General features: G+C 38.7%; 1 protein-coding gene across 5 annotated transcripts in view; it reads right to left on the reverse strand.

Annotated features, from left to right (window-relative positions):
• Nucleotides 1-651: 651 nt before the first annotated feature.
• The window catches only part of APBA1 (amyloid beta precursor protein binding family A member 1), an 82881-nt gene continuing 66213 nt past the window's right edge, over nucleotides 652-17319 (reverse strand). For 4 of the 5 annotated variants that reach the window (XM_032441525.1, XM_015849085.2, XM_032441523.1 and 1 more), the window contains 9 exons: nucleotides 13830-13862; nucleotides 12588-12674; nucleotides 11845-12030; nucleotides 8763-8942; nucleotides 7813-8025; nucleotides 5357-5476; nucleotides 4613-4753; nucleotides 3782-4242; nucleotides 652-3693 (listed from right to left, as the gene is read on the reverse strand). In XM_032441525.1, the coding sequence (XP_032297416.1) occupies nucleotides 4171-4242; nucleotides 4613-4753; nucleotides 5357-5476; nucleotides 7813-8025; nucleotides 8763-8942; nucleotides 11845-12030; nucleotides 12588-12674; nucleotides 13830-13862 (1032 nt within the window). In that variant the 3' untranslated portion in view covers nucleotides 652-3693; nucleotides 3782-4170. The remainder of the gene's footprint in view (nucleotides 3694-3781; nucleotides 4243-4612; nucleotides 4754-5356; nucleotides 5477-7812; nucleotides 8026-8762; nucleotides 8943-11844; nucleotides 12031-12587; nucleotides 12675-13829; nucleotides 13863-17319) is intronic. The other variant, XM_032441524.1, reaches the window with a different exon arrangement.

Here is a 17319-nt window from a genome sequence, read left to right on the forward strand (position 1 = left end):
CAGATTCAGGGATAATTCTTGTATACATAATTCTGTCTATCTTATTTGAGAAGGTCAATCTCACCAGCATTCTGGCCTCCAAATCAGCAGTTTTCCTCATACACTATGACTGATAAATACAGTGTACATGTATTTACATGTACAGCACATGCTTCTTTGTGGAGGCCAACAAAATCACCACTTAACAGCTCTTAGATTGCTGAACAGTGAGGAAGGAAATCTACCAGGGTGCATACATACAATCTATCTGGCCATCTGAAGCAGCATGTGAAGTTATGAAATAGAACCCTGTGTTGTTATCTATCTGTGTAAAAAAAGGCACTTGGGGCCCCAGAAAGCATCGTTTAAAATGCAGCTCCTGAGAACAAATGCTATGAAGAATGAGGGCAGTACAGATGATCCTATCATCTGTTGTGATGCAACATTAGATAAGAAATCAATTTTGTTTATAAGCACTGCTGTCATTTATTAACTGAAAACAATGCTGCTTTAAAAACAAAATTGACAGCATTGGTTCATGTCTGCAGAAATACCCGTACTGTTACTCCAAACTCGGTAACAAAAAGGGAGTTCAGTTACCTTCCAAGCACTCACGCACTCAGTATTGGCAAGCCAGCCCCTACCATTAGTATGAGCAAACTCAGCCTTGTCTGAGGTATTTTTGTTTCGTATTTTATTGTTGCAAATTGTACAGACATTAACTCTCTGTTAAGTAAAGGAATGTAGCACAGTACATACATCACAACAGAACAGCTGGCCAGGTCCCCCCCCCAAACCCCCCCCGAATCAAACCCCTCCTCTTCCGTCCCCTGCCCCCACCCCAAACCAAACCACTGCAGCGTCATTACAGAGGTCAGAAACCTGTGGCAAAAAAACATCAGAGGAATTACATTCAGCAGATGTGCAGTATCAACATTCCAGGCTCACATAGATTTATATATATATTTATATTTATATAGAGAGATCATTAGATGTTTACAAAGAACAATATTGGTACAAATACAATACTATACTTTTCCCAACGCTTTACAATAATTTCTATTCACCCTCTTTACAGAACAATAATATAACTTCATAGTCTAGGTACTGCGCTAAATATGTACAAGATATCTCAACCACATCGCTGTCTTCAGAAACATTATCTTATTTAAAAAACAAGGAAAACAAGCAAACTCGGAATCCCCAATTTGAGCCAGGTTCAAAACAAATGTGAGAAACTCGCCAATAAAAAAATAGAAGGGATGTTTCACCCTTAATGTAAACACTGAAGAAAGAGTTAACGAGACTGCACAAAGCAGCGAGAAAGAACAAACTCAGGTCTGTCACTGAAGAAGGAATGTAAAGCAGCAGTTTGCTCCATCGTATCTGTTAATAACAACTCACCCCACAAACTGCTGCCAGGGCCCAGAGAACTGCCGGCTTCCCACTCGGAGCGTGTTTTTGGAAACTCCTTCCCTCTACATGTAAGACAGGACTGTCAGGCAGCACCAACAGCGTGTGTGAACTATGGACCTGCCAGTTCAGAAACCTCATACACACACTGCTGCTGTAAGGATGATGCTTTTTGCTAGACTCTGATCCTGCAAGCATTCACTTGCTTAACGCTGAGTGCCTACGTACTGTGTACCATGAAAGCACTCAAGTGCCAAGAACTCGGCAGAGTTTTGGATTCAGGTCTCCAGTATTTTGCAGTGAAGTCAGGTAAGGACCCCACTGAGACAGTGGTACAGGAGTACAGACACGAGTGAAGCTGAGCCTAAACACCGCAGGACTCAGGAGCACAATAACTGTGTCTTTGAGAGTTCACTGAGTTTCCTCAGGCAACTTATGGAAAGGCTGCACTGTATATAATCCTCTGAATTGTACATGGATATATATCGTATTTACATATATTACTATATATATGGAGAGTGCTGAAAAGAATTCAAACGATCACCACAAACCAGATGTTTACAGGTAAACAAGGTACAAGCCATCTGTTATCCACTTGCATCAGCCTGGTGGCAGAGGTAAGTGTTAACCTGGAACACTAACATGGCGCTCTGGTGCAGTCTGTTATTCCACAGATCGGGATTAAACCATATAACAACAAGAACTGCAGTAAAATCAAGTCACTGTACACTAACCTCAACACTAAAACATATTCACTGACAATACTGCATTATGCAGCGCTCCATTGCCTCCCATAAGTATTTACTGCCCACTGAAATACAACAAGAGGTTTTCTACCTCCGATCAGGCCGTGAATGTCTGTGATATCTAAAAGCCAAAAATGAACCTCTTGAGTTCATCAGTGTGCACACCAGCTGTGCCTGTGCACACACACACACAGATCCACTTCCACCAACCTCTGGAGACATTCCAAGGAATCGTTCCCAGACTGCAAATAACGCTTCTTTTGCACAGCGCACCACACAGTAATTGGCAAACAAGTGACTGTGACCACAAGAACATCTTCAGAATAGAACAGACGTGTCTGTGTGCATGACCTGTTCTTGTCTTCACCTCACTGAGCTTTTCTGCCATGCTATGATACAGCAGAAAATGCTTCCTCAAAAGCAAACCAGCTTACCAGCCTGGACTAAACGCATGGTACGGTTTCAGTGTAAACACCAGTGAGCAGTCCTGGTAAAAGTAACTACAAACAATGGAGAATTTTCCTCTCACTAGGAAGAAAAGTCACTGCTTTTATTTATTATCATTAAAAAAAAAAACAAACCAAAAACAAAACCAACAACACCACCAACAAAAAAACAAACAAGGAAACAACCCAACCCATTTTCCCCCTTTTATCTCTAGCATGCAAGTTACAGGCCACTCAAATCCTATATTTCATACATCCCTACAATATATCTTCATACAAGTGCATATAGTACACATATATATCCTAAAGGTGCCATACAAATGGAAAAAAAGTCACAACTTAACTTAAAATAAATATGTTTATCCCCACTTTACCGCTCCGATTATTATCTATGTCATGAACTAAAGAGAAAGTCAATAAAATTAGACAAGTCTTTGGACAAAAATATATGTTAAAATTGGCTCAGAGAACAAAATTACTTAGAATAGTATGCAGATCTCTTATATTCAAACTTCATTAAATAGCAAGCACAATTTTAAAAACATCTATATACACCGGCACACATTGCTGTGTGCTCCAAATGCGGAAATAAGAGCCTAGAAAAAGTGTAGCTATTCAGGAAAGCCCCTCACTATTTTCTCTTGTAGGTATTTAAAGATCCTCCCCCCCGCCCCCTACTCCTTTAACATCTAAAACAGGCAAGGGACTATAAAAGACATGTTACAGTTAAAAACAAAGCAGAGCAAAACAAGGAGCTGGAAACCTGGGGGCAGAGAGGGGAAGGCCGCTGTAAAAATAATAGACAAAAAAAGCCTCCCCAGTTACTTGGTGTAAATAGTGGAACTGCAAAATATTCAGGCGTCTCAGAAAGAACTTCTGGGAGTCCCACAAGTCGTGACAAACTGCTGATGGGGGAGTAACTAAAAAGTGTGTATTTGGACAGCGTATTTTAACACAGCAGCATCTACTCATTCTTCTGAAGTTGCCCTTCGGAAGATCTACTTTTCCTACAGATGTAAACCTTTACAGGGTTTCAGAAAGCCTATGTAAAAACAGGAAGAAAAGTGAAGTCACTTTGCTTCCTACATTACTGCTTGTCTGGTAAAGGCCTAAGAAAATAGAGGAAAATACAACAAAGAGCATTCAGGCTGTCCTGAAGTGGTTACATATCACGTGGGCCTCACAGGTAGCAAAGACATCTTTCATTTTGCAACATGGAGCTTATTTAATTTGTCAGATTACAATCGCAAAACCCCCTACTTTTTAGAGTTAAACAAATCAGAGTCAGCCTGATTTTTTAGTGAATCATGCTGTGAAGAATGCTGCTGTTATTTTCCTGTTCTGTGTGTGGAACTGCATTTAATTCCACCTGAAAAGAGATGCAACCAAAATAGTCCCGTGGATATACTGTGCCCCTTCCCTAAATACAGGAAAATGGTGGGGAGAAGGGAGGAGATAGAGACAGTACACTTGTGAGTGAGATAAAGAAATAGACGTCTCTGCAGACACATAAATGCAGCACTAGAGTGACAAGCACTATTGAGGAAAAACATCCTCCATGCACATTGTGACGGTGGGTGTCAGCTTTAGATGTAAACTGGTTGCTCTTGTGCAGTTAGCAGTCTGTACATGGCAGCTGGCATAGTCTTCATATGAATCTAGAGGAAATACAACAGGTTATTCAGTGTTCCTAGCGTGCATACTTGCTTTGGTGAAGGAACTAGCAAAGGTCATACAGGACAAAAGGGAAAAGCAAAGCCTGAGAATTTCTTATTATTCTCTTCTCTTCTCATATTAAAGTATGGCAGAAGGTGATTTAGCAAAGCAATTTGATGCGATTAGCATTAACTGACCACCCAAAGTTGTGGACACTTATTTCTGCATACAGTTCACCTAACACATATGTTACTACAGGTACTTTAGAAAAAGAAACGGTGGACTATCCTTACTCTTGCTTCCACCATTCAGCTTTAAGCAGCAACAGCCTAAAAGAGGTAACAATGACGAAACACGTTACACTGCTCTTACCTCACCAACAGCATTTGAGAGAATGTGAACAATTTTCTCATGGGGTGTTGCTACCACACTCTGCCCATTGATTTCAATGATGCGATGGCCAACACGCACACCTCCTCGCTCTGCTATACCGCCTCTCATAAGGCTGCAGATCTGGAAGGAGAAGGACAATTTTATCGGTGCACAGATATGGAACTGGGGCTTTATGCTACCCCTTCTCACCTTTAAATTGTAATTCAATACAAGCTTGCAACAAATTCTGAAATGTAGTTTATCACTGACTCAAAATAAGGTCTGTTAGCAGCAAACAACTGTATATTCTCCTCCAAGAATACGGCAGTCAGAAGAGGCTATTTGTGTTGCATGTCAGATGTGCTATAGTTTGGCAGTGTAAAGATGTAGGAAGGATCACAGTTTAACAACATTAGGTATGCAGATGCCATACTGCAAAAGAAGATGAAGAACAGCCTTTTACTTTTGAGAATGTACAATGGCTTGGTCAGAGAGAGAAATGAAGTAGACTGAAAACAGCCTCAGATATACAGTTTCCTTTCTCTCATCTATGAGAGCCTTTCTATTTCTCTAACTCTGAAGTTGTGGATTAAGCAGAGTCAAAGATAAAAATAACTCTGATTACCTATATGTTTAGATCTTAATACATGTGCAATGTCCTGTGTACTGCAAAGGAAAAAATGTCAGTTTCCCTCTTCCCACACTAAAACATATTCTTCACCAGGGAATCTTGAAGCTACTTACAATCCCATTTTGCACACTGAAGCCCAACTGATATCTGAGGTCCGGCCTCCTGATCAAGACAGTGGTTACTGGAGGACACCTGACTATATTCAGTTTAACCCGGGCCTGGTTTTTTAAACCCTGTAAAAAAGAAATCAGCATGAAAAATGGTAGGGACAGAGTGAATGTGAGCATTTGGGGTAAAAAGGTAAGCGTTAGAACACTTGACATAGGAACAGCCCTGAATAAACAGTTCTCTGCATGCATTGTAACAGAACTGGGTCACCGAGTGCCAGAAATAAACACACAAACACTCAGTGAAATCAGCAATACAATATCAAACGTTTCTTGCTAAGAAGCTGAAACAGTTGTTTTAAGAAATGCAGCCTTCCTGTTGCCAATTTCTTCATCTTGTAACACACTGTATAAGAAAAATATGGAACTGGCCTATCCAGAGCACTGAATAAGCCAATTGTGGCTGGGAAATGAAATTTCAAATAGGTAGCTAAGATAGAAACAAATAATTGGCTTCTCCAATGGGATTCTAGAAGGTTCATCACATGTCCTGTCATGTGCTTGTTTAAGCAGCGCTGTTATTTTCTGTTCTACCTCCCTTCTTGGTGCTACACACTCATTGTGAACTAGGAGAAAAATAAGAGAGGAAAAAGCACAAAAAGCACAAAAAAGTCTGATTCCTGAAATTATGCAAAACTGTGATTAATGCTGTCTAGGAAACAGGAATTGCATAACTTGACCGATTTATTTCCTTCTGTAGTACCTGGGACTGTTTCTGATAATACGAAGTACCAGAGGCTCTTGAAAAAGAGACAGATACAGCAATACAATCGGGGAATAACTGCCAGCAGCTTCTCCCTAGCTCTGTTATTCTGTAATTGGTTTACAGACGATTAGTAGCAGAGCTTACATTGGTAATACTAAAATTACCTTACTGAAGTGCTTGCAAGATATTCTTCAAACCTATATGATACTCATATTTTCATAGGAGCCCTTAGGGCATGCTAAACAAACCTGAAATCCTGAATTTTTTCTGCCACATTAAAATATGTGCTTAGGTCATTCAGTAGCTCATACACTTGATATAGAAAGTGCTATATGAACAGCTCTAGATGTATGGTTATGAAGACACGAAAATCCACAGACATTTCTCGTTTTTAGAAAGAGAAAGTAAATGGCTAGCAGTTTGGTTTTTTTATATAGCTACAACTGTAAGTACCAGCTACCATAAGAGAAAAGCCTGTAGAAGATAATCCGGTTGTTTCTGTTCTCAGAAAGTGCAGATGAGCTTCATCAAAATGAAACTCTACCTGAAAAGGTTCTGAATCAAAGAAGCACAAATCATCACAGTTTTAGAAACAAAACTAACATGGGATACGAAACAAGTACAGCTTACATGAAAAGCCTGAACCTGTGGTGGACTTAGCTCCACTGAAGCTTTCTGAAAGACATGTAATGTGATTTTTCTTTCCAGACTTCACAAACACACGACTTCTTCTCCCATTTCTTTTTGTATACTACACTTATAGCTTTCATTTCCACCTGCAGAATCTAAAATGGCTGGCTCATAATCTGTGCATCTGTTTCTCACTATAGCACAGAACCCGTGTTTTTGGAAACCAGAATGGGAAGTCTAGTTCCAATGCCCATGCTACAGCAGGGACACCTCTCACTAGATGAGGTTCGCCATCCAACCTGGCCTCAAATACCTCCAGGGCATCTACAGCTTCTCTCGGCAACCTGTTCCAGTCCCTCACCTCCCTCTGAATAAAGAATTTCCTTCTAAATCCTAATCTAAATCTCCTCTCTTCTAGTTTAAAGCCATTCTCTCTTGACCTACCCCATTCAGATCATGTAAAAGCGTTAGTCTCCCTCTATTTCCAATCTCCCTTTGAGTATTTGAAAGCAGCCATGAGGTATCCCTGGAGTCTTCTCTTCTCTGGGCTGACAATATTCCAGGCTGCAAGTGCTCACTGCTTGCTCATGTCAACTTTTTCATCCAGGCAGAATTTCTATAGAGGATAAACATGTTCCTTTGTCTTTGATTCTAATTTAAAAATACTTAAGGACAGACCAAAGAAGCCTTAGCTCCACTTCAGCCAGACACTGGGAGGCAATAAAATAGTATAGCTTATAACAACATTAGGCACCTGTTTCTCCAGTTGTCACATAAAATGTTAAACCTTTAGATAGACATCTGGCAGCATCTACCTTTCCAACAAAGTGTTCTGACGACATTCTGTACATTAAGACATTAAGTTCTGATGATAAGCTCTGTCAATGCCACAGCTCACTTCCCAAGCATCAGAAAACCAGTGAAGTGTAATTTGCATCATACTGTGAAGATCACCAAATGGAAAGTGCTATACAAATATTCAGGAAAATTAATACATAATAGTTCTATACTTAATGCTTTCCTACTATGTAAACCTTTTGAAAACATCCAGAAACATTCTCCATACCTTTATAATGCTCTGACATGTTGAGAGAGGTAAGCCAACCAGGCTGGTCCCGTTGATTGACATGATCTGGTCCCCTATATTCAACTTTCCAGACTTCTCTGCTGGTCCCCCATGCATCATATTGGCTATGATAACTGTAGGCAAAATGGATCCCCAGCCAGACTCCACAATCACTACACCTAGGATTTCTCCTTTTTGCTTTTCAATGTAAACCTGTATCATTAAGAAAAAGTGCATCAAACAGAAGCTTTTTCTCTAACACAGAACTGATCTCCTGCCCCCCCCCCCCCCCCCCCCCCCCCATCTTCTGAAAAAGAAATAACTTCTCCATATATTTTATGAATTAACAGATACCCTTCACTATTTGCAATATGCCTTCCTAATACAAACAGAACAGCTGTATTCAAACATTAAATAATCAACAACATACAGATTTTGCTTCACAGGACAAAGCTAAACAAGAGGAATTTACAAGAGCTTATGACAACACACTGAAACACCACAAGCTGTCTGTTGCAGTGGTGCACAGGTTCATGTTTACTAAAAGAACAAAGCAGCACATCCTCTCGGCAAAAATAGTTCTTTACAATCTAGAATCAGTCACTCTAACATTACTGCCTCCATAAGTTTTACATTTTTTACTTAAACCTTTAAATTGTATTAGTTTTTAATCTGCCTTAAATTCACTTCATTAGCACATAATATCAAACGTTTAAAAATTGTTAGATAAACAGAATGCAAATAAATGTACTTTTCACACATGATAGGCTTGGGTTTCTCTGTTTGCACTTGATAGAGAAATGGCAATAGGTTGTTCTACTGAGAAGGATATTCCAGACTCATTTAGGTCATTTATAAGAACTATTAATACTTTTCTGATTTGTGCCCATATGGGCACACAGCTAGTACAGAAATATCTTAATATGGTTAGGAAGAAACATGAGACATACGTCTTTGCAGTTTTCAGATTTGGAAAAGTGGATGAGGTCATCATTGTACATCTCCTGGGTGTTGAGCAAGTCACTATATTCCTTCTGGCTAAGGTCTTCTGGATTGATTCCATTCGCCCTCAGAAACTCTTGGTATGCTACACTAAAGGCTTGACCTATAGACTGTGCAATCAGCTGTGCCTGCCGCAATTCCCAGAGAAAAGAGAGAAAAAAAAGTCAAACATTCTGAAGGTCCACTGTACAATCACACTATAAAATAGTTTATACCTACAAAGCCATGACACAGTTAAAAAAAAAAAATACTTGTGTGCTAAAAATTAAAGGTTCCCAAGATGTCAATACGTTCACCTGAGAAAAGGAAATCCTGTCACAGCTAGGAGACACTAGGACAAATGTAAAGGCACAACTGCTGCAGTGACTAAAAAACAGAAGGCAAAAAGCAACTCTACCTCCCACCTGCAGGTCTTCTCAAACTTGCAGCTTCTATGTGGCTCTCCCTTCTAGTAGAGGCAATGCCATTCTCTGACAAGCCAGCAGAGAAATGAAAATGTCTATCTGCCTATGCTTAGTTCAGTGGGAAGAACAAGATGGCATGACAATTGGAAAACAGTGAGCTAAGCAATAAATATGGATTTTACATATGTTCATATGGATACATATTGTCTCCAAGAAGAGATCAATTCTCATTTAGACAGCCACTGTTCAGACACATCACTAAGAATCAGTTCTTTTGAAGATTCAGCCAAGAACAGAACTGAAAATCTAGTGCTAGGTTCCTTAGATAAAGGCTTTTCCAAGGAGGGACACATTTTGGCCAACATCCGCTTGAGGGCTTACAGCTTCTGTGCCAGTTTCTGTGTAAATTCTTCTAAATAAGCTGCTGTCACAGAAGAAAAGATGACAATGAGACAAACAGAAGATTCATAATATAAACAGGCTGTACTATAGGCACTGAATAGTGCCTATCTTGCTGCTAATGGATATTTGAGATCAGTTTTGAAAGCTACCTGTGAGCTACACCACAACTAAGGAATTTCTACTCTTACATCACTGAACAATTCCTTTTTCTTACTGGAAATACAAATAGGTACTTCCCAAACCAGTAAATCACAGCATAGGAATGACCACATCTAACATAAATACAACCTTACTCAAAGAAACCACAGAAAGTAATGCCAGCAATTAGAAGGAAACGCCAATTCTTGCTGTCCAAAGTATCAAGAACAGCACAGGCAACAGATTCAGGAGATGTAGATTAGTCTACCACATGCTGAAGGAAAGCAACATACAGCCTCTATCATCTGACAGCCTGACTCTTGGCTTTGAAGCTGGTCAGTACTAGACCTACTAATATAGAAACTTAAGCTGGAAATACAGCAACAACAGCTTCACAGTGGGCAAAACCTTGAAAAGCTGTGCAAAAATGGCTTACAAGTGGCTAACATGTTTAAAATGTTCTTGGACAAAATATTAACAGACTACTTCTATCAATGCTTTTGTCTTCACTTATCAGCCTCAGTGAGGGACTGACATATGCACATCCACCTGCAGCTAACAATTTATCTGAATATAGGCTCGTATTAGGTTCATCACTACATTTAATCAGCTGCTTATTCAAGGAACTTTCACACACTGAAGTCCTTGCTGATACAACATGGTGTAGAAAGCATAAGAGGATTTTAAAAGAACTGATATTTCCACTTTGCTTCTGTTAACTATGTCAGTATACGCAAAATTGAACTACAAGGTCTTCCTTCAAACTTTTTGCAAGCCACAAGAACAGGAAGTAAGCTATTACCTCATCCTCCCTAACTTGGGCAGGATGTCTTCTGCAACTAGCATCACTTCTGTGATCTGCATGTAATTTACACATGGTTGTAGTTCTTCTTCCATCTCCTGCTATGTGAACCATTTCACTAGTGTCAATATGGCAGCTGCCACAGAGAGTTAATATTTTTTTACTTGGAGTTCCAGAACTGGGAGCTTTTTGTCTTCCCAAATTATTTGAAACACGTGTAGAACAAACCTGATGATGAGACTGACAACTTTGTCTCTAGCAACTTCAGTCTGTGATTTTATCTGTCAGTAACCAAGCTTTACAAAGTGCATAAAGCCACCATGCTACACACATCGCTTGTGAAGACAGGATATCAAGGTTGGTAACAGAATCACAGAATTACCCGGGTTGGAAGGGACCTCAAGGATCATGTAGTTCCAACCCCCCTGCCTAGCAGGGCCACCAAACATACACATTTACTAGATCAGGTTGCCCAGGCCCGTCAACTGGCCTTGAAACACCTCCAAGGACGGGGCTCACTAACCTCACTGGGCAAGCCTGTTCCAAACCACTCTTCTAGTAAAGAACTTTCCCCTAACATCCAACCTAAATCTTCCCTCCTTCAACTTAAAACCATTTCCCCTAGTCCTGCTATTATCAGCCCTCTCGAAGAGTTTACTCCCCTCCTGGGAGTAAGTTCCCTTCAGGTACTGAAAGGCTGCAATGAGGTCACCCCGCAACCTTCTCTTCTCCAGGGTAACAGGTAACAGGTACATTAAAACTCAGTAAACCAATACCATGTTCACACAGCTGTCAAGAGTACTTCTGTGGCACTAGAATTAAAAACTTTCCTAGCTGCCTTTTAACATAGTAGCAGCAACCACTCTTCAACTCAACCAAAAAAAGAAAAAAAGAAAGAAAGAAAAAGAAAAAGAAAAAGGTGTATCTCAGATGCAGTAATCTTCAAGGTGACATTCAGATCAGAAATTCCCTGGGAAAACAACCATCTTTAATAGGCATTCAGTTTCATCGGCAGATTATGAGCTTGTGTACGCAAACCATGCCAATGGAATCTCCTTATCATTGCTACAGAAAGATACTGTGGAAACTTAAAAATGGGAATCGTTTCTATAAACATCAATTTTGTGGTTAAAATGTAAGATCCAAACATGCCAACAGAGAGCAAGATGAAATATCTTGCTGCAATTAATGAACAAACAGGATCACTTTTTATTGGGCTTCAAGACTACCAAGATGCAATTATATCTCCACATCTAAAAAATTATGAGACAGGTAATTCCTTACATCCTCAGACTCAAAGACATGGCAAATCATTTTGTACTGTCTCTTTCCATCCTGGGAAGGGTGAGATGCTTCCACATTATCCTGGGAGTTAGAGCGCGGCATTCTCCTGCGAGCCATTAGAACAACTATATTCCCTATATCTGCGATGTAAGAAATGGTCCGCAGGGGATGATCCATCATGGTTTCCTAGGCAACAAAAGAAAAAAACAATATCAGAAGCTCTTTTGTTGAAGTTTCAACTGGACACTGAGTACTACATAAACACACAAATGTCAATATAAGGCCTCAGTTAAGTGAAGGTCATACACAAAAGAAGATGCCAACAGAAAACACGAGTTTCAATTCCTGAAAGAGTAAAGCAAAGGAAATATTTTATGAATTCAAATTTACACAAAAACCTCAATATCAGAACCTGAATATGCTGGGGATATACAGGTCCACCGTGCAAAGCCTAATAGCTTTCAAATATCCAAACATTCCTGGCTACTCTGGGCACAATCAATACTTGTCACATGACAGCTAATAAAAAGTGAGTGGACTGCAGTTTGTTTGCCCAAAATTTCTAATAATTTACTACAGACACACCAGTAAGTTAACTGCTTATATGATCTGACTCTAGAGCATGGATTTCTTCCTAGGAAATCCTATAGGGAGGAGCCAGCACTTTCTGAAAGACAACTTCTGGCAGCCAGGTGAAAGTCTATTTCAGTAGCCTGCTGTTACAAAGGTATCCTTGTCTGTACCTGTGTGTCTGCATTCAGTACTTTAATTCTTTGTGTAGAAATGAAGAGGTCCACTTCGGTCATAGGTTGAGATTCTCCTTCTGGAGCCTGCAAGTAAATGGATCAGAGTCAAAAACACACACAAGGTAACATCCTTACTAGTGATATTAGCTCACAAACAGGGGTGTACTAAAACACAGTCACCAGAACAGCAATGCAAGATAGAGTATTAGACTGCAAAAGCTAAAGAGAAACACAAAGATATGGAAACTATATATTGATTTATGAAAGTGAATTGGATATTATTCAAACAATTGTTAACCCCATAAAAACTTGCCTGGTACCTTTACTGATCCAATAAAGTTATATGTGACTGCAACATGAACTGTATAAATATTTCATGCAAATTAGTATGATTCTTCCACATTTTTGCCACATTAGCAATCCCACTTTAAAGGATTTTCTTTTAACACCAGCAACAGAAACACCTGACAGTAACTCTTGCCTGAGGAACTTCTTTTTAAGCTTACAGCAACTGCTCAGACCAATGGAGAAAAAAAAAACAACCACATACCAAAGGTGAGTCTAAGCAATTCATAGTGCAGTTCTGGTAAGAAAGCCTTCACAGTCAGACAATATACTAATCAAGCATCAACCCCATCACAGAAGTTAGATCTTTGTCAGCAGAAAGCCAATACTTAATACTTAGTAATTTATTTATTTTTAACAAGTTAAGAATTGTTAAAAGGTAATTAAAATCTCCATAAAGAAAACTTATTATTAAAGTGAGTCACTGTTGGCAGATTACCATGTATATGCAAACTTTTTTTTTTTTTTTTTTTGCATCCAGCAATTTGACACATCTGTGAATCAAACAAATAATTCTTTATTTAAATAAAAGATTAAATAAAAAAATTAGATTTATTTTCAATCCGTCATTTTACAAAGTCAGAACCTTTCTCACGTTTGTCCTGTTTCTTTAGCGTGGATTTTGGGTACTGCCTGTAACCATTTGATAATTCCAATTTTTACTCTATTTCTAACATGAAATGGCTAATGATAAGCAACAAAAAAAGGCCAACCAGGCAACTGATTTCTGAGAAATGTCAACTCGTATGGTGGCTCAGAAATAATCTTAAAAAAGAAAACAAATAAAAACTTGCTGGATGCAGAAAATAACACAAAATAAAAAGAAAGGCAGGAAAACCTCCCAGAAAACAAAAGAACAGGCATAAAATAAAGCTGATGGAGTTTGTACTGCACCTTCTTCCTGCTTTTGGCTAATTTCTGGGCCATCTGCTTAGCATGGAATAAACAGAGACAGGAGAACAGTTAGAGAAGAATTTACAGAGACTCCAAGTCAAGAAGGAATCTGCATGCTAATGCCAGGGCTCACAGACTTCTAGCTGCTCTAAATTAATCCCAACTCAGATTAATTTGCTTGCTTTCTTTCTTCACTTATTCAAGTTTCATATCACAACCACTTTAAAATATGAAAAGAAACCACACCAAGAAGAGCACTCGGGAAACATATAAAAGGATTTATTTATTTTTCCATTCAAAATACTGCTCTCAACAAACAGGTTTTCACTTATTTGCTTGTTTGTAAGCGGGGAAAAAAAGAAGCTCCCCCACACTTGCAGTAGCAGAAGCCATGACTACAGTCTTTGAAGCAACACCTGTATATAAAAGGTGAGAGAAGTATTTTAAGCATTTTATTCCAATTTTTTCTCATCCAAGGAATTTAAAATCAAGTTGCCTAATTACCCCCAGACCACAACCTTAAAACCAACCAACAACAGCAAAAAAACAACAAAAAACTTCAGTAGTTTTTCCTGGAAAAAACAAGTGACAGAAGCAACAGAAGCTAACTTTCACCTCTGTTTTCTCCTCACATGCAAATACACCCAGGCCAGCATTCACATCGCATTGCTGAACAAAGATTTCCTCTGACAACTGTTTTTTCAAGAAAAGCACATACTCCACAGCTCCAGCCTCCTGGAACAGCCCCTTGTCACTAATTTGTCACTTGTTTCACTGACCTACCTCCAAAGATATACTACCCTACTGCAACAAGCATATTTACACACTATTACTGTGACAAAAATTACATAAATAAACATCATCTTTCTTACAATCTTGCAAACATTATTCAAACCAAGATGAAATGAACTTATGAACCTACTTACTAAAGAAATGCAATACTCATTAAGCATGCAGATATCCTTTAACATCCAACAATTAATGTTAGCTAATTAAATTCACAGGCCTTTTTGTGGAGGCTTATCACTTCATGAAGAGAAATTCATAGCCAACTGCTTTTATGATGAACAAACATGAAGCCTCCACCAAGAGGCACAAAAAAAATGTATGCAGATGCTCACCACTTTAATCCGTCAGTTTCAGTGGTAAACAAATCTGAATGCAGCTACTGAAACTTTAGACAAGATGCTTACTTACAAACATGAAAAAACATTCTCACACAGGCTTTTAGTCATATTTTCCAAATGGAGTAATACTGGATAGCCTGGTGATAACAAACCACTGCAAAACCAATTAGAACAGCTTCATGCTGCAGGCTCTGCATTAAATTAATTTACACTGGTACTGAGAAATACCATCCATATGTTGGATAATAGAGTCCTGGTATACACTGGGCAAGGGGGAGACACTAATGAGATAAAGCACTCAAACTCTTCTCCAAAATCAAGCTTCCAGACAATCTTCCCTTCCTGCTGTCCTCAAGCTGCACATAATGATCAATCTTACAGAAGTAGGAAAGCACAGGCTGAAAAGATGAAAAACTCAGAATTCTGCTCTTTGTTTCAATGAGAGCATTTACTCTGCTTTAATCTTTTTGAAAAATGACTTTCAGGCATTTCATAGAACCAAGGTAATGGCATGGAACTACCAATGTTAGGATGTGATTCGACACTACACAGAAATGTCATGAAAGAAGATACAGTTCACAAAAAAAAACCAAAACACCTCATAATAAGGATAATTTCATGCAATACACTACCAGTCAAATCTTCATTTTTATCTTGCTAAAGAAGATCAGAGGATTATTTCTGTGTGCTTATAAAGAATAGAAGCTACCTGATCTAAACAAAACAATATGGTTTTTAAACATGAAGAGACTCTTCACCTAAATAAAACGTAACTGTGTAATTACTCACAATTTTCAAAATCTTAAATCTTTTAAAAAAATCAACAAGATTCCACTTTTTGAGCTGTTTAACTGCCATAAAAAAGTACTGCAACTTACTAAACACATAAAAGATACTTGGTAAACAAAATCTGCAGAATATTACATTATTGTCACATATGGCTTCAATCCTAACTTACATTCAGCAATTCAATCATTTGTTAGCTCAAATTCAACAAATCTCCTGATGAAAAACAACAGAGAAAGCTGTTACTACATATGCAAATTGTAGCACCAATTCTGCACAAATCAGGTGCAAACTGTAAACATGGAAGTTTTTTTTTCCTATACTGTTATTAAGTATTAAACAGATGAATTTCAAGTAAACCGCACTGTTTTCCATGCCATTTGAATGAGTAAGACTACAGTCAGAAAATAGATTATTACTTTCCTAATACTAAATGTACCTGTTGGTGGTAGTATGAAATCAATTAAGTTTGATGAGAGCACTGTATCTGTTACAACTTGTGTTGACTTCACATTGTTATGCGTCCGTGCAACAAAACCCTCAACTCTTCTGCTTTTATCTGCAGAGGCACTTGTTTAAAGAAAAAGTATGGAGAACTTGTCCATATTTTGAAGGAATTAGTATGTGGTCTAACTGCCCTGCTAAATAGAAGTATCAGAAGAATTACTCAACTCAAAAGATTAGTAGGTATTTCTAAACATTCAGATTAGAAGGTATGTGAACACAACAGGCCTTAAACAAAGCTGTTCCCTCCCTTCCAGTACTCTGAAGTTTACAGATTTTTCTAAGATCTATCTTAATTCATAAACTTTGGTTTCGACCTACAGATAAATGTCACATCCAAGACCCTCCATAAGCAAGCCTGAGTGAGACACAAGTATCACTACCAATATTTTACGTGTTTGGCCTAAGAGCTATCTTAAGTGATGATTAACCTAGGAGTGGGAACTCCTTCCATCATAATGAAGTTCTCACTAAAATGTCTGGCTTGAATGGCAGTCACCAACAAAATCAACCAGAACCAACACCAAAGATACTAAGGGGCAGAGAGGCATATTTACACTTCCATCTCCTAGGAGGAGAAAAACATAATCTGCCAAACAACTGTACAATGGTATTGTGTGCCATGCAGTAAGCAAACAATTTTCTGAAATCCACATTAGTTTCAGAAAATCGTGTGCACAAGCTTGCTTTTACCAGGTCAGCCATGCAACCACTAGGACCTCTGGCCCATGACAAATTCATTGTAACAAAGAACATGCAAGCCCGTTCATTTAGATGGATGTACAAATTATGGATTTGATGAGTTAAATAAGCTGGACAGATTCCTTCCGTGTTGAGGCACAGCAGTGCTGAGGCATAACAGAAAACCCAAAAAGAACTTTATTCTGCTAATGAATTTTCTAGAATCTGGTTAACTTCTCTTTATCACTCATGTACAAAAAGCAGCACCAAGTAAGTGATCTACCTTGCAGAAAAATAAGGCACTTACTTAACCTTCCTGAAACCACAGAATAGCCCACACAAAAAAAGTACTGCTTACATATCCACAATCTTAAGGTACAGCATGAAAAGCA

Source organism: Coturnix japonica, chromosome Z (assembly GCF_001577835.2).
Source record: "Coturnix japonica isolate 7356 chromosome Z, Coturnix japonica 2.1, whole genome shotgun sequence".
NCBI lineage: Eukaryota > Metazoa > Chordata > Aves > Galliformes > Phasianidae > Coturnix > Coturnix japonica.